This window comes from Atractosteus spatula, chromosome 6, assembly GCF_055471065.1.
Source record: "Atractosteus spatula isolate fAtrSpa1 chromosome 6, fAtrSpa1.hap1, whole genome shotgun sequence".
Taxonomy (NCBI): Eukaryota; Metazoa; Chordata; class Actinopteri; order Semionotiformes; family Lepisosteidae; genus Atractosteus; species Atractosteus spatula.
The window spans coordinates 33928216-33953391 of NC_142711.1; the positions used below are offsets into that span (position 1 = coordinate 33928216).

At 38.3% G+C, this 25176-nt stretch overlaps 1 protein-coding gene across 1 annotated transcript in view; it reads right to left on the reverse strand.

Moving 5' to 3' along the window:
* kcnh2b (potassium voltage-gated channel, subfamily H (eag-related), member 2b) overlaps positions 1–25176 on the reverse strand; it is a 253417-nt gene that overhangs the window by 222585 nt on the left and 5656 nt on the right. Inside the window, exon 2 of the mRNA XM_088918743.1 lies at positions 20737–20967. Coding sequence (XP_088774869.1) covers positions 20737–20967 — 231 coding nt within the window. The remainder of the gene's footprint in view (positions 1–20736; positions 20968–25176) is intronic.

Consider the following 25176-nt stretch of genomic DNA (forward strand, 5'->3'; position numbering starts at 1 on the left):
TTTTTAAGTGCCACGGTATTTTCAAATAGGCAGCTTCACACATACACAACATAATTAGAAACTTTCAAGCATAAAAAATAGGAAGTAACCTTGTATACTGTATATTGGCAGCTTGGTCTTGGGTGTCATTCACACAACAGTATAGGGTCAGACAGGAGGTTAAACTTTGTAAAAAGGTTGGACATTCATTGTGACATAAGTGGACAATTTCTTGTATGGCAACCTAGTTATAAATTGGCTTAAACTAACTCCACATAGTGTAAAAGGGGAAAAAAACATCTAATAAATAAAAACTCATATACAGTCAAACCTAAGACATTTTTACAGAGTTAATCTTCTGGTCTTCTTAACTTGCCAGTGGAAAGAGAACAAGGGAAATATTTTATTTAACCTGAAAGTGTCTGCATTACAGCCTAGCCCTGACACAAAAATGGAGACTGTATGTAACCTCGTATGAAATGTATCTCACTCTTCTAACATACCGATTGCACTGACTGGGCTTAACACTTTAATTGTCTGGAAATTTGAAAGTGCCTGCTTTCCTTTCCGGGCATTCAAAGAAAGCAAACTGATTGTTCAATGTTTGCAGAGTAATAAAACAAAAACCTCTCAGTTTCCACAAATACTGATCTTCTTAACCCTGAGAGATTATTTTATCACACCCATAAATTAAAATATGTTCGTGCAAGATATCTACCACTCTGTCATTTCTGTAAAAAAATCAATTAACTTGACAATTTTTTTTCTTTTTCAGCACCAATAAAATCTAGAAACCGAGCTTTCTCGGTTTATGAAAAATTATGAAAAATAATTTAATCAAGCAATTTAAAATGCAAAGTTTTTCTGTGGCAAAGAGACGGAGTCATATTAAAATGAGTACACTATGCCAAAGCAAGTACCTCACACAGGAGCTTACTGTATGTGGGAAGTCTCTTAACAGCGATGGTAGTAAACTGGAAAAACAACAAAGCTCAATGACTTTTTCCTTTGGGGGCGTATTTGATATTGACATACAGATTCCCACATACTGTATGCACTCCCACACATTACGTTCTTTCATTTTCCCTGCATTACAGTGAGCAGATCCAGAAAATCCATTAACAATCATACAATATCTCTAGGCTTTAGAGGTTTTATTAAATTAATGATATATACAACCTTTCCCAAACGAATTAGATTAGAACCAGGATTAAAAATGAATGGGGAAATCCAGCCTGCTGTAACAGTGAGACAAGGAGCAGCGGCAAAAAGCAATTAGGAGAAACTCAAGCCTACGGAGATGGGGGCAGGGTCTCAGGGTGCAGCAGTACAGGGTTTCAGAGCTAGGGATGAGTTACACTGACCAACACCCACTGGAATCAGCCTGGAGCCCCCCTGTCCCTGTGCTCCTCTCTCATCACACCAAGTAAATATGTAATGAAAGGCAAGGGGTGGGTAGTGGGGCTGTTTACATTCTCCAGTTAGAAGTTTTCCATTACCCTGTTTATTGTTCCTTTACTGAAGATCTGTGACCCTAGAGAGCTATCAGAGCCTTACATGACTGACAGACGATGGAAGCATGCACAGAATTAATGACATCTGTCATTTAATATATGTGCATGTATAAGGCAAAGAATAGGTCATGTTATAGGCTGGGATTAATACATGCTGGTGTTGTTGCAATGGATATCACTTCGGTGACTTGGACAAAAGGAGCAAACAAGCACAAAGCCATGGTGATGTCACATGAAGTGTGCAGACTGAGAGCTGGGTCCTCAACTTCTCAACCTAACCCAGCAACCTCTGCAATCTTTAAGATTAATCTACCAGCAATGCATAAACAAAACAATCCGAGTGCAATACACACTGGCATCTTGTCCTCATCTAGGAGGACAATCTGATTCACACAAAAAAAACAAAAACACAAAAATATGACACACATAGAAGTTACGTGCGGGAGTGTTTAGGGAGGGATATAGGAGTAAATTCTTATATACAAAGAGTTGTGCATTTTTTAAACAAACAAAAGGATCTCACAATATTGTAGAAGCCCATTCAATGTGATCTGACTTATACAGGATATGCTTGTGAGCAAAAAGTAAGTCAATGCAACCCACAAGTCAAAACATTTGAACTGGACATATTGCAAGTCTGTTTGCTTCCATCTGAGTGCTCACTGTCAATGTTACGAACAGTGACACTGCAAGAGGAGTGATTGCAAGGAAATACAGAAGCTTCCAACTTATTACAAGTAAACTGTAAATTTTAAAATAAAAAAAATTAAAATATCAGTGACCAGCATGGATGTACACTATTTGCATTAATAACACTGCCAAGAAATAATGGTCTTTTCACTATTCTGAATCTGTGAATTTTTTAAATTCAATGCCCATTTAGTTGTTACATAAACAGACACACAAATGCTCAATATTGAAAGTAATTGTGGCATCACACAAGATATGCATTCAGGAGTCATGCAAATGTGTTAAAATTATAAAAAAATATTTAATATATACACAATGCATTAACATCTTAACAACACCTTATACAGTGCATCTGTGAGCTCTTTAGTAATAGTTTATTATGTATGACATATATGACAGTAGATTTTATTCTAAATATCCTGTAACACTTTCCAAATTCATCCAAGTTATTTTATGCCTTTTGACTTTCTCAATATTTGTAAACCAACACCCAACACAGTTGATGATTTATCTTTTCAGCACTTTGTGCTGACCAAGATGTTTTGAGAATATTTCACTGGTTGCATTGTGTTATACAGTAGGTATACTGTATGTTATTTCCACATTGGCTGGATTATTGTCATGTTGGAAGATGAAACCGCACCCTATGAGATCTGTTTTGGAGGGAAAAGCATTATGGATCTGAACCTGCCACGATTCAGTACATCATCCATTTATCATCAATCTCTGATACCCTTGGCTGAAATGCAATCATTAACATATTGATGCACTCACTCAGTAGTTCACTTTGTCTCTTGTAAATTGGTGTGATGCAATGTCTTAGCATGTTTGTAGTATAACACACGTAGTATATGTACATGTGACAATTCAATAGTGTGTCTCATTTTTACATGAGATTGGATTCTAGCATTTGTTCTTTCGATTAATTGTTTTCGTTTTCTTCTGTATTAACAAATGTTTTAAAATACTGTGTATTTTATGTATTGAATGTTACTGAACAATTTATCAGGTTTGATTTTTTGCATTTTCGTGCCTGGCTACACATTGGTATAAACTGTCGCATTGCTATGGCTATTTTCAGTGCTGCATTTTGGCAAAGAGATTTGTAGTGAATTACATATCCACTGTAACCTTTTCACAATTGAGGATTTGATTTTGGTGGAAAAAGATCACATTTTCTGCTAGAGTTTGTGATGAAGAAAATTCCCATGAGTGCCAGTAAACCATTCAGTAATTCTAATCTACAAGACAATGTGGAGAAACAATTAAAAAGCAACTAAAATACTAAGCTGTATATTTAACAGCATAGAATTTAAATCAAGGGGTGTTATGTTAAACATTGTATAATGCATTAGCAAGATGTAATTTTGAATATTGTGTACAGCTTTGGTCACCATGTTATAGAAAAGATTGTGCCACTCTCGGATCAGCCCAGAGAAGAACAACACGATACACTCTGTCTTAAAGGAACATCCTACACTGACAGGCTGAAGCAGATCCTTTTCAGACCTACAGTAAGCACAAAAGATTGCTAGAGAACTTGATACATGTATTCAAAATTCTAAAGGACATCGACAAAGTCAACCCAACACAGCCTTTCAGACTGACCAGTGAAACCAACCAGAGGCCACAAGCAGAAACTATGTTAAACTTTATTTAAAACAAGGAACAGAAGGCACTTCTTTACCCAAAGGGGTGTGGAGGTATTGAACATGCTACCAGACATGTGGTTGAAGCCAGTATGAGATCATTGAATTAATTACATAATTACCACATGTGCTAGATGGGCTGAAAGGGCTTCTCTTATAACTGTTCTCATGTCAACTAATACAGATATGATGCTCACTAATTAAAATTCTCTGAAAAGTGTACTCCATCGCTCCATTGCTATGGTTAGGTCTGCAAATTTGAGGCTAATGGATTATTGATTGTGTGGACATTCCCACTTCTTGTTAATGGCTCCTGAAACATGTCCAAAATGTAATACAAATAAAATAGAAATGAACATAAAAGTATTCACCGAGCCTTACCTTTCATTTATTATCAGCACCAGCACTAAGCCTCTCTGCCAGACACACTACTCATGTGATAGACTCCTCAGTCTCTTCACAGAGATTGAGATCATCATTACAGCAAGCCACATCATTAATGAAGGTATGTGGCAAGAATTCTATTGCTGTCTTTAAAAGCCTTAGACTGCTAAAACTAAGGAAATAAGATGGGAACTCTTATCAGTGTCAGGAGTGAACAAAGAAACGCGGCGCTTACTGTATGTGTACAGGATGGATGATTTATGTAATATTCTGCAGAATGTAGAATCTGAATGGTATCAAATAAGTCTGGGAATGTGCCCCAAGGTGCATAATAATATATTCAAGAAGTAGTAATCTAGTCTCTGTTTCCTTCCATCAATAAAGAGGGTAATGGAGACTGCCCTAAGGAGGATATCAAGCTTTCACCTAAATATTCTTCTTTCTGTGTTCTGTAAATGGAGGCAAAGATTATAATAAACAAAAATGCAATTAAAAACTTACCCGTTTAAATAATAATTAGTCTGCTGAAGATGAACATTTATTAATCACTTCCTATTTTTGCCTGAAGAACAACACTTCAACAATAACCAACTACAATTTAACCAAAATACATTGCCCCGGCAAAAATGCCCTATTGATTACATCCCAGACCCATCTGGTTTCTTGCTAGCCCATCTCTGTTGCCCAGTCAGACTAAATCACCCAGATGGACAGCCTGTTTGCCGACTTCACTGAGCTGCTCATTTGTTTGCTGATTAGTCTTTAATGAAGCCCATTCTTCAGGGCCTCTAAGGCTCTGTCAGTCCCAATTACATTGCTTCAGTTCTCTGTTTACCTTAGGAACATTGGGATAACACTCTGCGACTTCACACTGGTCTCTAAACAAGTCTACTGTTTAACTTTCAACCCTAGAAATAGCATAGTAATAGAGAAAAAGTCAATTGATGAAATCACTTTAAAAGAATATATTCTTCAAAGAAATCAAATCAAAGATTTCACCTTTTAATTTAAGTCACTCTTGATATTCCAAAGATTGTGGGATCAAGCGTCAGAATCAGCTCTAGTACAGCACATATGAAATATATAACTCTGTAACACTAAGGAGTAAAGTCTCACTTGGTGGCAAACAGAACTTTTGCAGAGCAGCAGACCTGTGAGTGTGGAAACCTCAGCTCACTTGGACTGCAGGATTGACACTGATGTGGCTGCATTGAAGTCTGATTCCGTTACCCTGCTCATCAAATTTATAATGTAACGACTGCAGCACAATCTGAAAAAAAAATCCAAACGGAAATGGCTCGCTCATTATTTATGCACAGATATTAATACCTTGTAGGGTACTCTTTGATCAGTGTGGCATTGCTTGCTGCCTTTCAAAGCACTCATATCGTCTCTTGCGAGCACAGGTTAAATGGAGTTGAATTAATGATGTCCCTTATGCCTGTTTTTGAAAGTTGACAGACACATACAGTACAACATAGAGGACCTGAATGATGCCTAGGCCTGGTTTGAAGATGTCCCAGAAGTCTTCTATAAGGCCACATCAACTTTTCTAAAGTATAAAGCTGAGAATTAAAGGCTCTGATGAGCTCAGGTATTTTTTGCCAGTTATTGTCTCTGTTTTCTTGCGGTAAAATCTAAAAAAAAAAGTCTGCACATACTGGGGCCATCACAACGTGAGTAGATTAATGGAACTTGTCGTCTGTTAAAGAACAGATCCCTGAGCAAGCACACTGAAACTATGTGAGATATGTCTACATTTTATACACATCTTAATACTGCAAACACCTGAGACACACTCTACTGTTAAATGGAATAGAGAGTGCAATATTACAAAAAGGTCCATTTCCAACTTTCAAACTTGAGTGTTTGAAAGCTTCAGTGTTTTGAAATATTTCACTAAATTTTCCCAAGCAATGTATCCATTGCTCACTATTGGAACAATGAATTAGAGTGAAATTCAGAGTTAGGGCGTAGAAAAACTAGCTGGCTAGTTGAGTCTGGCTGGCTAGCATGGTCCAAACACCCACAATTCTTATGAAGGGATGAAGACCCTGAAGTGCCTCTTGCTCTCAGGTTTAAATGCATGTTCCCTTAGTTTCCACTGGTGTCCTGTGGCTTGTATTCCACTTTGCATTCCAGTGCAAAGCCCATTGCACTGAGCCTGAGGGAATGTATCTGGCTGCTCGTCTTTGGACTGATTCCATAGCAGAGATTACTTTTTGTAAGAAGATGACTAAACCTGTACACAACATTCTAAATAAAGTCTTATTAGTGCACTGTATACTCTTCTATCTTCCAACATCCATCATCCTTTAAATACAATAAGTGTCACTGTGCTGAGCTGTAGTGTGTTAAGTATCTCAGTGTTAACAGAGTTCAGTGTTAGAGCACACTGCAGTGCTGAGCTGTAGTGTATTATGTAGCTCACTGTTAGAGCACAAGGCTGCAGTGTGTTCAGTAATTCAGTATTAGAGTGTTAGAGCCTCAGTGTGTTTGGTAGCTCAGTTTTAAGAATGCTGTGCTGCAGTGTGTTCAAAAACTCAGTGCCAGAGTGCTATTGAACCGCAGCGTACACAGCAACTGTGTTACAGTGCAGAGCTGCAGTGTGTAAAGCAGTTAAGTGTTAGAACACAAGGATGCAGTGTGTTCAGTGTTAGAGTGAGGAGCAGCTGTTTGATCAGTAGTTTAGTGTTAGAGCAGAAGGCTACACTGTGTACAGTGTTAAATAAAGTAAAAACTACAAACCCATCACAATTAATATAGTCCAAAATAAAAATTATTTCTGCTTAACACTTTGTCGCCACTGGAAAAAGGGTCAATTTCCACCTGATATGATGTCCCTTCAAACATTTTGTAATATCTCTTGGAGTGTATACAGTAGAAGCCTGGTTTATGGCTTGAATTAAAGCTAAAAAATGGAAAAACATTGAAAACAGCAGTACACTGAATAATGACTTAAGACCTTGGAACAGGAGCCTGTAGCTACATCGAGATAACTAACAGCTCAGTGTTAGAATGCTGAGCTGCAGTGTGTTCAGTAGTTCAATGTAAGAGTGAAAAGTTGTGGTGTTAGACCACAACTCTACAGTGTTGTCTACAGTCTACAGTGTATTTGTGTAGCTCAGTATTAGAGTTCTAGGCAAGACTAAGGCAGTCAATTTCAGTAAGATGATTTAAACATAATATTTGCAATAAATTAATTTCTTATAGAAACTTGAGTAGAAAGAGAAAGAATGCAGAATACAGTAGATGTAAATGGTTATGCAGTCACAAATTCAATTAGGTTTGTAATAAATTTTTGTCAAAATCTACAACGTATATCATGAAAATATAATCGCATACCCATTAAAATATATATACTGTATATCTGTCTAATACATTTGATAACTTCATTATGATGACCTCTTTTTGCAACAATGAGGTCTGACACAGTAAAACATTTCACTGTTTTATAAATATGTGAGAAACCATTAGTAAAAAATCAGAACACACAGTGCTCAAGTATTAATTTACTGCTGAGTGTTCATATATGTCTGAATGCCCTTTTATTAACCCACAATTTATGCAGAAAGCTCTTTTATTAAAGACATTAAATTATAAACTACTTTATTCATACTTCAAGCAAGATCTGTTTGCCTACGATATCAGTGCTGGACGTTATGAAGTTATGAAGTTATAGACAGCCGCAGCTCACGGGGCAGTCTATCAAGGACCATCACTTTGTCACAGCAGAAATCCTAATACCAAGGCTTCCAGACGATCAGAGTTTGCAGTGTGGTGAGAGTGTCCTGTCACTTTGGATATATCTGCTCATTTAAACAACCTTGAATTCAAAGGCAAAATGTTTGGCACATTTTCTGAGGTGGGTGCTTTTCAGTGCAATTATCTCTATATTAAACATTGCAAGGGCTGGCTGAATGGAGATGTAAGGGCCTTATTTCTGTTGTGTTTTATGATAATGTGCAAAGGCAGCATATTGCTGAGACGAAGCTGATATATTGCTCATTACTAAATACGGAAACAAATAAAATAAACTTTACTACCCAGCACCTACCCAAACACACACACAATCATTTAATCAGCACTTTGTATTTACGCACATCACTAGTCATTCTCAACCCTGACCCCCACACAGAATCATCCAAGGACCCTCTGCCACTGATGATGTCAGGCAGCCTTCGGGATGTCTCTGTCATTTATCAGAGCTGTCAAAGTGTCTTTCTGTGACAGCACACGGCTGCACAGGCAACACTTTGAATCCATAAATTCATCTGAACAGAAGAACCCAGAAGTTCATTTTACAGGATTCTTTATGAGAACCCCACACCCTGAAAAACTAACATCTTCACAGACTGCAGTAAGTTGGACATCTGCTCACTCTGTACCTGACATAATCTTCAGTGATGCTGGGAAAAGTTATGGGGTTTAACATTGCTAGTTAGATGTGAATTATACTAAGCACTCTTAATGCTCACTGCACAACCTCTAAATGAGAAGGATAACTCATTCCCACAGCACAGAGACATTTAAGACGTAAAGTCAATAAGCAACTCAGCTCACAGAGTTCAGGGTCAGGCTTGCTAATTTGTATCACATTGTGTTTCGTTGTTTTTTTTTCAGTGACACCTTTTCCAGACAGCGTTTTATGGTGTGGTTAAGGAGGAGGTAACCCTAGCCTGCTCATGTTGATCCCTAGGTTTAACCCTAATTAAAACATGGGAGAAAAGAGCTCACATCATTGTGACTCATGGTGATACTGTAGCTTCTACACAGTGAACCTGCCCTGTCAGTCATGGTGACATTCATTTTCTCTGTCTGCAGCCCAGTTAGCAGGGCCTGGGACAGTCTAAACAAAGGACCAGGCATGATTCCACTATACCTACAGACAGCTGTCTCTTTGAACTCTCTTGGGAACTACTGTCCTGCCATCCTATGTATCTGTTTTACAGTTGAAGGGCTTAGAGTAAGAAAACATAATTAATATACAGTAGTTATCAATATTTTTAGATACACCTGTGTTATAATTATTAAGCAGTTATCACCAGTGTAGGCTTTTAGAAAAAGAAAATCCTCCACAGAAACAAGTATAAAGTACCAATTGTAACACATCTCTCATCTTTTCATCTTTAGTCTTTATTCTCATATATTGCCTTTTGAACCACATCTTTCCCTCATTCCCACTTATTCGTCCTGGTCTTTCTTCCCTGCTGCCCTCCCTAGAGTCCCCGGTCCAGTACAAGCCTCTGCAGATATAGAGTTAGGAATGCAAGAGCTCAATTGTAGAGCAGAGCAGCTTGTGTTTCCCTTTCCTTTCCATCAACTGACAGTTTGCTGTAGGATTTCATTCTGCACTCATTGGATTACAGATTTACAGTACACTGGTGTAGAAATCTCCACACTGTGCCTCTGGAGTCACAGCCCTGCCTAGTGCTCACACAGAGACATGGATTGGAAGAGTAGGGGTATTAATTCTTGTGTCCTGGCAAAATTCCACTCAGGGAACAATGTGAACTTCTTAATGTTTCCTCATCATTTAATAGGTGCAACGACTTCTCACTTTTCTTCCTTATTTGCTGTGTTGTGGGGCTGTTGGCGTAATTGTTGGCATAGTGCCATATGTCACCCACTAAATCCTTCCACCTTCAATCAAAGTTAATAGATCTATGACATTTCTGTAACACAGATTCCTGCAATTCAAGAAAGTTCCTGAGGGAGACCGGCAGCAGCTGTGACATGCAGATGACATGCAGATTCAACGTTAAAAGACATTACCTGGATATCATCCTCCTTGTCTTTTGCTGTAATGTTGGACAGTATAACTTGGAAAAAGTTGTTTTTGATAACTGTGAAGGGTGTGACATCTAACAAATGAACAGCTACGAGCCTCATGCACAGCAGGCTCTGCAATATGATGCACACTTAAATGTCTGCAGTTGTTTAAAGTTCTCTTCAAAAGCATTTGGAAATGGCTGCATTTCTTACTCCACCAGGAACCCTATTCACATCATGCTGGGTTTGCACATTTTTTTTCATCACTAAAACATAATGACATGGTATTGTAAGATAAGCTGTTGTTTCCCCTTCTTGCAAAGAATGTGCAGCAAGCCTTGTGTGGTGGAAGGTTTTTTTTATATACAGTATGGGCCAAGGAGAGCTGCCCTGGGATGATGCTGTAGAATTCCAGCTCAGAGCAGAGATAAAAGCTGGCAGCTACAACAGTCACAGAGAAGATAGCAGATAAAAAGTTCCAATGCGTTCATGCACTGCTTTGTTAATCTTTCTACAGGTTGTTGTTGGTGCCACTTTGCAGCCACAGAGCACAGAACTGTAACATAAAAGAACATGTCAAAGCCTAGTAACCATCCTGGTAGCTGTCTGGTTCCCACGGTTCCCACGGAGCGGCGTCTGGCTCTGTGGAGTGGATGTGGAAAATAAATTTCCAAATAAGTATATACTGTACACTGTGTAGCTGGTTAAAATCCATGTCTGTAAGCACAGGGCCTGTATCCAGAGGGAGTGTTTCCACTGCCCTTTTTTTTAAAATATCCAATAACTGTGTGAAAAAATATAAATCTTTCTTAGAAATCCAGCCTGAGAATCACAAGTCCCCTCTAGGCCTTAGACAATATTAGATCTGCCACAATTATTAACCATCTCCTGCTCACTGCACAGAGTTGCATTGCTTTACTGTGTTAAAATAAAGCACATTGCTCTTTAATCATCATTTAACCACAATCTTTCTGTATTGTCCTGGTACATAAAAATGTGTTTTCTTATATGAAACAAAAAATGTTACATGAATAAATAATTGTATAAATGCAAATCTCAGTAGGTTGTGGGTTTCTTTTTAACTATTAACTATATAGTGTATGTAGTAAGTCTATATAAAGTATTTGCCTTATGTTTAAATGTTTTTCATTTCAATTTGATTATGCTTCTCATGAAATATGTGTATCTTGGGTGACAATTGTGTTTTGAAGTGGGTATCAATATCGTCATTGATTTTCTTGAGTATTGACTATTTTGATTGTCAATCACTGACTCTATAAACTGTACATGGCTTTTTGACAAAGGTCATGTGCTGCAATATCAAGAATCTTTGCAGCTATGGGTCTCCTTGAATCAGAGGTAATAAAAGACTGTATATTAAAAAAAACTAATTATTACTTTCTTATTCTGTTCTTTAGAATACATCACGTGTTTAATTATGCAAAGTCCTGAGACTTTGTACTTGCCATCATTTTTGTGCGAATTTGAAGGAACCTTCAAAAAAACCTGTTCCACGGACTTTATTTTTTAAATTATAAGCTGCATACTTTGTTATCACCTCTGACTGAGCTGCCAAGTAAAGACCAAGAATACCGCCAGGGTTTCCATGGAGATGACCTATCCTCTGACTCCCCTGCAGGACTGCTCCTGTGAAAGGGGCTCCACTGCTTCACCCTGTGCAGTGCCTGGGTCCTGACTACACACACTACACTCCGCACTGACACTTACATCAGCTCTCCACTGCCTGCTCTGCACAGACCCTGACAGCTATGGGCTTCAAAAATATTTGTGACAGCTGGTTACCTGACTTCTAAAAATAATTCCACTTTCTACTACAAAACAGATAGCTGGTATGTAAACTGGTTTCTAAACAGATATGTTTAGAGAACTGTGAATTATAAAAACAAAATGATTAAAACAGAACCTGCCATAAATAATGCTGCTGCCATTATAAAAGAGATGTGAGTACTGTTTAAATCATTAAATGCATGCATATCCATTTTTGTTTCAATACATTTTTAATGCATTCATTCAGCTTTACTTTCTGGTTTTCTTAAAATACATTGCCTGCTACGAACAGCCTCTTTTATGCCTGTTATTAAGGTCACAAATTAGAGTGAAATATTCAATAGTTAATAAGTGTCTGCTTTGTGAAACAGAGCTCTTCTGCATCACCTGTTCCAACTAAAAGGGTGGAGCGTTGCCTCAACAACATCAAATGCTGTTGGCTGACCTGCTAGTACTGTAAAGCATTCTGGGTTTCATATCCAGTAGGTAAGGCAGAAGACACAGCTTGATAGGGAAAGTGAGACATGTAGGAGTTCAAGGCTTTTCATTGTGTTGTGTGACATGATTTAAGCACAGATTAGCTGTTCAAAAGACAAGAATATTTTTTGTAATTCACTACTGCAAAATAATTAGAAACTAATGTATTAAGAAATGTTCAGGTGGGTAGCTGCGTCAGCATGCGTAGGCTGCAAAGGAACAAAGGTTTATTCCATGCTGAAAAGAGAAGGAAGAAAACACATTTCTGCCATGGAGCCTTCTTCAGGTGTCTTTGCCATACCTGAAGAAGTCTCCACCGCCGAAACGCTGTGTTTTCTTTCTTCTCTTTTCAGCATGGAATAAACCTATTACTTGTTCCTATTAAGAAATGTTACAAGCCAAACAATCTCATTTGAGACTAAATGTCAAAATAACAAAAGTGAAGGAGTTGGTTTAGTTCCAGTTGCTGTTATACGAGAAAAAAAAGTTTCAAACTAAATTCTAGTATGTGTGCTTGACAACTCTGGCCTTTAAGAAAGCAAACCAGTAATAAAAAACAGATTCTTTCTCCCAGGAAACTCAGTAACAAATTGCTGACAGAGCCTAAGGAGGAAAAATATCTTTCACACAATGAAAACTCTGCTAGTGCTTGAATAGCTGGGAAGATTGTTCATATTATGGCTGTGGAACAGAGAAATGAAAGGCCCTGGCCTGGAAGGGAGACGAGAGATTCTCCTTGTCTAGAGGAAACAAGTGTCCATAGTTCTTGCCTGGAGAGGAAGTGAAACTGGCCTAAGGGAGAAATGGATTGATTGTCATGGCAAGAGGAGACCTGCGTCATTTTGCACTAATACCCCTCTTGCCTGTGTCCTCTAGAGCAGGTTGGTGACCTCTGTAGCAGCTACATCTGTTCTCTGGGCCTGTACTCAATGTTGGTTTAAAGAGTTATATAAACATTAACATTCTTTTTCTTAAAATATCATAGTTTTAAATGCTGAATAAGACATGTGGTCTTTCAGTTTGTTTACTTGTATCAGGGGGAGACAGAGAGGGACCAGAAGCTAGAATGCATTGCAGTTGTCTGGTAGACATCACCTGTCTGAGAAAATTTTAAAGGTGTCAGTGGCTTTCAATCAACTTGGAAAGAAACATAAGAAATAAAGCTGTTCTGATTGTTGAGGAACACATAGGGAGCTCTCTCTCTGCCTGTCAGAATACAATTGACCCTCTCTCTGGTATCACAGGCACAATGTGAGGAGGACATCTGTAACAGTCTGATGCATGGTGTTTTAGGTTATGTAATAATACAAGTTCCAAAGGAAAAGCTTAGGGGGATCATGTAGCTTAGCAAGCAATTGTAATTTAAGAGCTCATAACTCAGTGTCTATCAGTTTCACTGATGAAAGGGGACTATCAATACCTCATTTAGACAGAACTCCTTCTGACAAAGGGAAGCAAACACAGTCATTGTCAATACAGAGTATGGTCAATAAACCAGCAGCCGCACTAGTTTCAATATTAAAAAGAATAGCTGGGTAACAAGAGAAGAGGAAAAGAGCTCTGGAATATCCCTTCCACAGGCCCCTCTTTTCCTCCTTTTCTCCTTAAAAAACCTTTATGAAAAGAATAAAGAAAGGATCCCAACTGGAATTCACATTTCTATATACAGTGTATGCACATGAGGTGAAATTCCAAAACAATCACAGAATCTTGTAATCAGCACTAATCTAAATTGTTTGCGATTAAATGAATAATGAATTAACAGTGTTGAATCTTCTGATATTGCAGGTTGTAAATCTATGTATTTGCTGTTCAATAAAAAAAGCTTTTTTATTGTAAAAAATGTTTTCACCCACACTTATTCCCACATGTAGAGGACAAAGGGATGAGTCTCTACCGTCACGTGTGCCATCTTTTGAAAGTAATCCCATGTTCTGTTGAATGTACCATTTATATAGTGATGGATGATTAAATCTCCAAACCATACAAGTATGCACTGTACACAGCCTTAGAAAATGAGAACTTTCAATTGCAATTTCATCTTTGCTCATAAAACACATTAGCAGTTAGAGAAAACTTACTTGCAGTAATTGTAATATAAGTGAGTGGGCGAACACTGCATTGAAATATATTCTCCAGCACAACCTTAGTCAGACTGATATTTTAACTGCTTAGACAGCACTAGAAAATAGCTACAGAATGGAGCTGAGTGCACATCGTTCTCTTGATGAACAGTGGGTCACAGAGCTCCATCACCCAGTGTGGATAGACTGCAAAAATATATTGAGTGTACCACTGCATTTAAAATTGTTTAAAAACTCCCCTTTTAACTATGATCAAACTGAAAACTAGTAATATTATAATTTAATCAATTATAGATTATCCATCTACACAGAACTGTATATTTTGAAAGTTTTTTAATATCTATTTATTTCAGTATATACTGTATTGTACAGTGCATGGAGATGACTACTTTATAAATTTCAGAACTTGATTGATTGATTGATTGATGCCTGGATGAACTTGCATTCTGGAGAAAAGGTTTTTGTCCACAGAATCACATTCATGCAGTATGACTCAACCATAGTCAACATTTTGACAAAGCAGGTAAGTTGAGTGGTAATACTGAGCGACACCACAAGAATACTGCAATCTGAAGCCAATAGGCCAGCTGCACTAACACAACTACTTCAAACAAAGTCACAAAGACACAAATGAAGGCATAGTGATGTGGAAAAAATAATATTGTTTGGCATGTAGAGCAGATTAGTTCTGACCTTTTTTATTTCCATAGGAAAATCCATTTTCTATGCACAAAGACTTATGATAGCATATCTGTTTGTATTTGAGGGTTTTGCTGATATTTAACTTCTTTCACCCACAGAATTGTTCGATGTGAACATTCCATTTTAATTAAAGTACTCCTTTTTAATAATGCATATTCAATTTAATAAAATGGGACATTAGGAAAGGGGGAGAATGCTTTTTGTAAAGCACATTGTTAACTGTGACATATTAAAATATTTTTGAAAACTTTCTAAAGAATATTATTTCATTATCCAAATCAAATTAGACATCAAATTGGATTTTCTTGTGTAAAATTGAGAAACTAAGTATGTTTTGTAGTTGGTTGTTTGAAGAAGACATGAGAATTTGAGAAAGCGGGCTAAGAGCGGGGGTGGAGGAAACGAGGGAGAGGCAAAGAAGTGAGAGGGTGAAAGACGAAAGGAGTAAGAAGAGGGGGAGCGAGGAAAGAATGCCTGTAGCACTTAGGTTTACAGGGTTATGGGAATGTGGCACAGAGATGGGAGAACTACCTTTTATCTACACCAGGTCATTTCCCTATGGGTAGGAACATCCTTCTGTGTTTGTAAAAGAGACACTTAAAAAACAAAGTTAACCAACCATCAGTCTTCATGTTAGCCAGCTGTTGTCTCTCTTTTTCAAGCAGACACATATCTCTAACCAGTCAGGCTTACACATTCATTCCTGTATCTTATGAACATTTTCTGCAGGAATCCACCACTTTAATGGTCTATTAGACTGAGCTCATTACAATGTTTGTACTGTGCTCTCCACAATCATAAAAACTCCAGCTCCTCTCTTACTAGAGCACATTGATTGGGTAATGAAGCAGGCATCCACAAGTCTTTTGGGAATATGGATGGTCTCAACTCATTTCACTAATGTGAGCCAGTTCAAAAAACATAATAATGATTCATTTTCCTGAAAAAAAAAACACTTTCACAATTCTGCACAGTTTTATTGTGTGCATCTGATATATTTTCCCAGACTGAAAGTGCTGCTTAGAAAGTTTTTGACTTGTTTAAAAATCATAGCCACACCTCATAATTTCTGTTGCTCTCTCGAAATATATATGTGAGAAAAATAAACATTGACCATTGTATGTTCTGGATGCACCACTAAAGCTACTGCTTCAATATCAGTTTGGTGTCATGCTTGCCAGCGTTCACTCCAGTAAATGTGACTGCGCAACAATCCAGGAAAATATAGAACCCTACCACAATAAATGGTGCAGACTTTGGATCAAACTGTAAAGGCTCTGTGAGGAGCATAGGTTGAACCTTGCAGTCTAGATTTTATCCTTTTGAGTCTGGAATGGGTAATCTTGCACCAGGTGGGCTAGAGTGTCTGCAGGTTTTCAAAGTCTCTCCAAAGCATCAGCATATGAAGAAACGTGAGAAGCAGTGAAAGTTGTACTAGTGAGTTAATAATGAGCTGGTTAATGTTGCTGATAACTGCACCAGTACACTGTACATTATATTTCTAACTAAGCTGGAATTAACATCTGGAATTGGAAAGACACACTGGCTCTCTGGGATCAGAATTGCCAATTCCTGCTCTTGTCCATGTCTTCAGCAGATTGTGACCAGGATTCTCCAGCAGTGGCACTTGGATGGTACATTGGCAACCGTTTTGGGTGAATGTGAGCCTGCTCTTCCATCAACAGGTGAGAGGCTTGACAAGGCACATGTAGGAGGAAAACATTCACCATCCTTGTTCTATGGGGTTTCATAGTGTAGTTGTTCTCAGCAAATTAAAATGCAGAGTGTAAAATGAAAAAAATAATAATCAGCCATAATTTCCTACTGTTTTTCATATTAAAGAAGAAAATGGAGAACATGCATGCTACATGACCTCAAAGTAAAATCAGAGCAGACATCACCATCTAGTACGGTGAGTATCAACCAAGGTCTGAAACCTGATATTTATATCATTAATGCATCACTTCTGGGGAAAAATTAGGAAATTCAATTGTTACAACATGGTGTAAAAACTAAATCCATTTATCTGGTATTATTGTACATTTAACTTGTATAATGACTAATTGTTCATTTTCTAGCTGTGTGAAAATTCTGAGATTAGAATACTTGTGTTTATTTTATTAGATTACAGCCTGTGCACTGTGTAAACTGGACTTTCTTTATGTACAGAAACATGGTAAAAAAATCATGACAACAGAATCTGCCATCATGGGCAAAGCACATCTGCGTGTGTTTGAACGTGTTTGAAAAGAAACTGCTCTAAAGGTCTGTGTGAATGCACATCTTTTTTAATGTGGAAATGAAAACAAGGAGCTGGTCCATTCAATGTACCCAGAGATAAAAGTGCAAGTGAAAGATAAGTACGAGGGAAGCTCAAGACTAACAAGAACCTGGATCCAGATGGTATCTGCACAAGAGTACTTAAGGAAATGAGGGGAGTTATTTATAGGCCACTGGCACAGATTTCTGACAAATTATTGAAGACAGTGGATGCACCAGATGACTGCAAACTGGCATGTATGTTATCCACAGCTGATAACGTATTGGCTCTCAAAACAGTCAATCACTACATATTGGATAGAAGAGGCTGAATATGCAGCTCTTGCAGCATCATGAAGTTGAGCTTGTTCCTGTTTGTGACTTCACTTGTGGGCTCATTTACATTACACAGATAGATGATGAAGAGCTTTTCTATACTAAAAGGAGCTGGCATGACACAGAGCTAACGTATGCACTATCTTGCACTGCAGCTGCTCTACAACGGAAACAGAAAACAACAGCTACAAGTACAGTAATATATAGCAGTTTGGTCTTGTGCAGGACCTGATGCAGACATTTGCTGAGAAGGGTGTTGGGGGAAACCAGAATAATTATATTGAAAGGAGCTTTATAGTAAAACAGTAAACCTGATTTGCCATTTAAAGGATTAAAGAGTCATTGTGCCGCTCAGACTATGACACTACACTTTGCCATTGCACTTCCCTATTGAGGAAATTCTTTTTTTTCCAGCAGCACTGTAAAGCATTACAGCTTTGTATTGCTGCGTGTGCATTATTATGCACATTTTCTGCAATCTGATTACTCATTGTTCTGGAAGCCATTGACACCTGACACCATGCATGCCACAGAAAACAAATTAAAACAGAGGCAATTACTGATCTGGACTCAAAGGATATATATCACAAGAACAAACATTGTTAAAGCGAAGCCATGAATCAGTGTAGTAGTGATTGGTGGGGGACTGAGACAAAGCCGACAGTTGTGTATTTACACTTCATCCCTCTCTGTGTTCTTGCTGACAAATATTGCCAGAGAGTGTAGTCAGCTATGGCACTGGAAGTTACTGGAAGTTAAAAAGTAAGGCTTCCATTGCATTGCAGTTTGGACCAATTCAAAATTTACACGACAATTGTACTAATTGCATTGATGAAGCATAGAATTCAAATACTTAATATTATTTTAACTTTACCCAATCACGTATGTCTAAATACTAATAAATACAAATTAAATTTAATAGTAGTAACAAATCTCAAAGATCAAGCTCCTGGTTGTCTTAGTACAGTATATAAGAGCTTGCAACCAGTGACATGTACTGTAAACAGGACCCACCATCAGCAGAATGGGGGATGTATTGGATTCCATGCACTGCAGACTCTCCTTCAGTAAGGCTCTGATTGCACACTCAGTTTACTGCAGCTTCTAAATGCAGACTGTTTTAAAATGAGCCAGGCACCTCAAATTCTGCACTTGGCTTACTCTGAGGAAGCCAACTTTGAGTCATAATGCAGATATTATCTGTCATGGTAATATGCACCAAAAAAAAAAGAACTGCATTCAGTTTTGTTTCCACGTCCTTTTCAACTCATCTAACGTACAATCCATAAATAGTACAGCTCACTTCATCACAGGCAGTGAAAAGTCCAAAACAAACTAGTTACCGTATAATTATTTTTTCAGAATTTAATCTCAACCTCTGGATCCAGGAGAGAGGTATATTGTTTATCAAAATAGAAAATAGACTCAAAATCAAAGGCATTAATAACAACAATAAGGGGGCAAAGTTTCCATTTACCGCATTCTGTCAATAGCTTAGTTACCTGCAGAGGACTCTGGACAGTCAGGCTCTTCAATTCCTGACCCAACAAGAGGATTCTAGTGCACTGTGGGTGAGCACTCACCATACTGAGGCTCTCGACAGACCCCCTGCTTTAAACAAGAACTGGTCATACTTTGTGATTTACTGTCTGTAAACAGCACTTAAATCCAGGCTCTCTGAGGATGGATTTGCAATCACCTGTGTTTGCAAGTTATAGCTGCAGACAGAAAAATTGTCTTGTGCAACACAGGAATCAAGATTGCCGATTACAATTTTGCTGAAAGAACTGAAAGAAATTATTGGTCACAGCTGAGTATTAACTATCACCGTTATAGAAGTCTCTATTTCTATTTTCAGCTGAATAATTAGAGGTCAAGTGCCAAAGGATATATGCAAACTTGCTTCTTGCCGTTTTTTTTAAAATAACATGAAATGCAATGAAAATGCAAACAAAATTGGCTATAGCGAATTACCAAGGGCTGGTTTTAGCAGGCAAAATAGCAAATCATTACTGAAACCAACCCCGTCAAAACCTGACACTCAGAAGAATAATCTTCTACTGTAGGTTTATCAACACAAGTCACTAATTAATTACAGTACATTTATAAAGTGCTTTTCAAAAACTAGTGTATGGTTTGGAAAGGCTATTTATACCATACTATTATTATACATGAGTTGGAATAAAAGAAAGAAGCAGATGTGACTGTAAAGATAATATCGTGCTCTTCTCTGCAGTATTGCAAAATGTCAGGATCCTAAGAACTGACAATGAGCAGAGAGAAATACAGCTCACATTGCACACAGCCATATCCATCTTTCTTCCACAAGTAGCCTTTATATTATCTCTTTTGAGGATTTGCCTCTTGACTACAAAGACAAAATAGATAAGTGTACTTCCTAAATATTCATGGTAAAGTATGCTTTTGCTATATTTGTTCTATAGAATTTGTTAAATGTTTACCTGGTTTCTTAGATATTTCACTGTCATTTCCTATTCTACATTAACTGAATACAATTAACTGAGATACTGCAATATTTTTCCAGAGAGAAGTTTTCTAAGTGAAAGCCCATCTTGAAGAGATGTCCTGTGCTACAGTGCAAGCGTATAGTAGGGTCAGAGTCTGAGGTTACCCAGGCCTGCAATCAGGCAGTTCCAAGCAAACAACAAGCAACAAGCCCTTCGATCTCCCCTAGAAACAAAAGACAATTCATTTTCCCATATTCTCTTGCTTTTATAAGTGCTTTTATGTCCTGAAAACAAATCGTGAAGGTAGAGCAGATAGGATAGAGAGCTTACTGGCCAGAGTGGAAACCTCAGAGATTCTATTTATCTATTATTTCCCAACACATACACTTTTTCACGTTTCTTGAAAATAACACAGAAAAAAAGCAAACATTAGAAAGTCCAAAAGAAACATTTCAAAAGACTTAACTTTCATAGTACAATATCTGCTTAACTGTCCTGTACCATAGTGTTCACAACTTGTTAAAAGAAAACGGGTCTAAAATGTAGTGATGCATGTATCCTGAATAGGGCTCTCAGTGTTGTCTGGCCCTGTCAGGAAACCAAGCGTGAGACCGATAACATCCTGTAGTCCTACCATCCTTCCTGTAGAAGGCAATCTCCACCTTCCGCTCCTCCGATCCCAGCAGAGCCTGTGCCATCTGTGCGATGGCCATCTTCTTGGTGTGCGGGCCATACAGGAATTCACACGTGCACGACTTCTGCATGATCTCGGCACGCGTGTAGCCACACATGCCACAGAAGCCATCATTACAAAAGATGATGGCGCAGTTTTCCACCCTGGCATTGGCGATGATGAACTTTCGACCTGTGGGAAAAGGAAAAAAACAGCAGTTCCTCAGTCAACCCATCCTTCCCCTTTACCTCCTCCTCTCTGCCTGGCACTGTAAACTGTAGCTGAGTCTGAGACAGATCTTTCCCCTATTTCTAATACACATTACTTTAACCAGGTTCATTTTAGCAATCCAAACTCTATCCTCATTTATATCTCACTTTTATGATGAAAGGAGATCACATAATTTAAGATGCATCACTTGCCTTTCCCATTTATCAAATTTTACATTTTTCATGGGCATGTTGAATTATGAAACAATAACTTGGGGCAAGTTGTTTAATGTGAGCTAAATTTTTGAATGGAAATTGGAAGTCATTAGACAGGCAATCTCAAAAACCATCTTCTTTTTAACATCATGGTGTTCCTGAAGGGAATCTTTTTTGAATACCAGTTCTTTAGATTTGTAAATAATCACAGCCATCTCCAGGTGTTTTTCTATTGAAAAAATGACCATCCTTAGCCATCAATTCGTTATCAGAAAGTCACCTATTCTTGGCAACTCAGAGCCTATTGTGCAAGCACAGAGAGCAAGGCAGGACTATACACTGGATGAATATCCATTTCTTTGCAGGGTGCACACATGGACACTTTAGAAATATTCACTCAAATCATTGAAACTAAGGCAGAGAAAAAAGTTCCTTCACCTCCACGAAGCTGAGTTTTTTCACTGGAAAACCCCATAGAGTATAAGGAGAACACATTCAAAAATCCCTACTTCGTTTGGATTTTCAAGTGTACAATTCTACTCTAAAAATTTGGGCATGTCAAAGCCAGTGATGCCCCTTTTACTGTATATTTAAGATAGTGAATACATATTTAAGTGTCAATTTGACACAATTAATAAAAACTGATTATTAACAACTGACAGCAAGACACGTGAGTGGTTTTGACTGTTGTATACATACTACTGTAAATCACTGCATTAGTGGGAGAGGCAATTGGGAAAAGGGTAAGAGGCGATTTACTGTTAGCTGTTGAATGTCAAACCTCATAAAAAACACACATAAAGGTTATCAAGAGAATGACTATTACCAACTGCTATTGGTATGTTGGAGCAACACCTGAGATAGACTCATCAGCAGCAGCAGCAGTGTGAGGTTCTCTTTAGCAATAGATTAAGGTTTTGTGTAGTTTGCAGCGATGGATGTCAGTGTGTGTATTGTAAATATGTATAAATACAGTAGTTGGGTACAACAGCCCAATTGATGGGGAGGTGCAACTATGATGGTCTAGATGGGAGTGTCTAGTTGCTACTATTGTAATGATTGGTGCAACCTGATTGCATGGTGTTCTTCTCTTTTCAGCATGGAATAAACCTTTACTTGTATGTTTATTGCAGGTTTATTTTTGAATAACCCTCCACCACAAAAAGTTGCAACTTCTGGTGCAACTTCTGCATACTTTTCTGCCAGATAAGAATGTGTTAATTGCAGTATGTCATGGATGCTCTATTTGCTGGACTGGAGTCCCATTTGACACTAGTAGGATGATCTGGGAAAACATGTGGCATCTAGAGCTCAAAGACCAGTCATCAAGTACATATTTTTCACAGTAGACTCCCTGTTGATTAACCCACTTTTTAACAAAAATAATCAGCATTAACCTATGCCTAAATGTTAAATAAAATGCTAACATGTTTCAAGGATAGAAGCAGGGATAAGTAATGTATAGAAAAGGGGTGCCTGGAGTGCACTGGAACCCAAGGGATCTGGCTTGGCAGGCTTCAGGGCCTGAAAGCATAAACACCCTTGAGTCACTGAGAGTCGCTTCAGAGGCACTGTGGGAGTTGGGCTCTCAGCGGTAAAAGAGGAAGAGGAAGATTCCCCTGACTCGCTGAGAGTCGCTCTGAGAGGCACTGTCTCATGACTAGGAGCTGAGCCCTCAGGAGATAAAAAAGGAAGAGGAAGACTCCCCTGATTCATTGAGAGTAACTTTAAGAGGTGCTGCCTCATGACTGAGAGCTGAGCCCTCAGAGTTAGAGAAGAAAGAGGAAGACACTGATTCACTGAGATAAAAAGGAAGAGGAAGACTCCCCTGATTCACTGAGAGACGATTTGAGAGGCACTGCCGGGAAAGTGAGCTTCACTTACCCCCAAGGAGGGAACGTGAAAGCAAAGGGTGGAACAGGAAACTAAAAACCTGTGTGTGTGGTTACGGTTTAAATAGGGGGTGAAATAATTGAATAATAAAGGAAGAGGGGAAGCTCCCACTTCTCCTGCCTAACTCATTATAAAACAGTTTTGATTTACGTAACCTGGCAATAACTTGTGAATTTGCTGCATTTATAAGTGATGTTTCTTTTAAAGTGATGGACACAAAAAAGCAATCACAGTTATAGCAGCTGTGTAACGTTGAATTCAGTGTTGAGTTTATATATACAGTATATTACATTATCACTTCACCTATTATTTCAGCTAAAACCAGCATGTCTAAGACATTGAAATGTGTTCTGCTTTCACCAGACTAAACACAATCCATCGGTACAGTATGTGATATCAGTGCTGCAAACTTGAGTTAAACAGAAACTGAGTTATTGGCGCAACAGGGGTAAAGGCAGATCATTTCGAGAAGAAGGCAGGTATATAGGAAAGCTGCCCATCTCTGCAGCTATGACAACAATACAGCATGCAGCAGTAGTTGCTGGCAATGAAATGTCTTTTCTGCGAGCTCACCGGGGGTGGGGGGGTAGAAATCACAAAATTAAGGTTACAAAATAATAGATATTAAATAAAATAAACTCAGACAAAACTCAATATGAATAGAGCTGCTATGCGTCCATGGTGAATGCAATATACAGTATTATGTCCAAGTAGTGCAGTATGCCGAATTCAATGAAAACTGTATGTCCATGTAGTCATTATGGGTGAGTTGCAGGTTGGCTGTTTAGCAGTCTTATTGCCTGGAGGTAGAAGCTGTTCCGTAATCTGTTGGACTTTGACCGAATGCTTCGGTACCGTTTACCGGACAGTAGGAGAGAAAACAGTTTGTGGCTGGGATGACTGGGGTCCTTGAGAATGGACCTGGACCTCTTAAGACATCTAGCTAATAGGAAGACAGTTTGTGTCTTCTCTCTTCCTGATGTACTGGGACTCATGATCAGAAGGAGGTCAGTTTAAGACTATAAGGTCTATAAAAACACTGCTCTCTTCCCACACAGAGCACTCAGCTGCTCTTTCATAGCCCATGTGTTGCAAGCAAAAATATTTACAGTATCCACCTGCTTGGTGAGGTAAAAGGCATGAATTGCCAAACAGTGAGGACTGTGGAACTGAAAAGCAGCTGTGGTAGCAGAGGGCCTGCCTGGACTGAGGAGCAGGGACTCCTGTAAAGCACAGCTGTGGAAATGACTAGGCACGAAGGAGGTTGGGGAGGCTCTTAGCAGGTGTTTGCGGGATCCCTGGTGCCTGAGAGGGTTTGTTTACTCTGGGGAGGGTGTGCTGGTGGAGCTTGCAGAGAGCTTTACTAGCGTGAAGCAATCATGCAAATTTTCCAGGGGAACGTCTAGTATACACTATGTCACCAGCAGAGCACAGCACAATTATGATGAACATCCTGCAGCAGCTGTCAGGACAAACACCATTCTCTGTACAAAATATTAAGTATATGGATAACATACAGTATGAATTAGGTCCCTATGACTGTTAGCTCTAATTGTGCTTTAGTCATTTTAAATATCAGAAATCAAATTAAATGTTTGGTCAATTTACAAGTGGCTGAGATACTGCTCTCCATAATGTTTCCCTGCACAGTAAATACTAAATGACTTCCTAATTGATTGGGGATGAGAACGGAACATGTATGAAAAATGTATTTTAGTTTTCATACTAAATTACATATTTCATCTATACAGAATTACATCTAATTCAAACAGATCTATGCAAAAGTATTTAAATAATCATTGTCACATTCAGTTCTCCAAAATCAGGAGGTTTTCCTCTTAATAAAACAGCAGATAACGGTTTACACCAGGACTGCTGTGGAGGGATTTTCAAAGCTTTTGATTCAAAACAACTTTAAATGTGCACAACAAGCAAGAGAACATGTTTTGTAATATACTGTGTATACAGCACATATGTATTTTTTTTCTCCACAGATAAGGAATTTTCACAAAATTGTATGTAGTGAAAACTTGATAAGTATCCTGTCAGCTTAATATAAGTATAGTACCTTATGAAACAAACC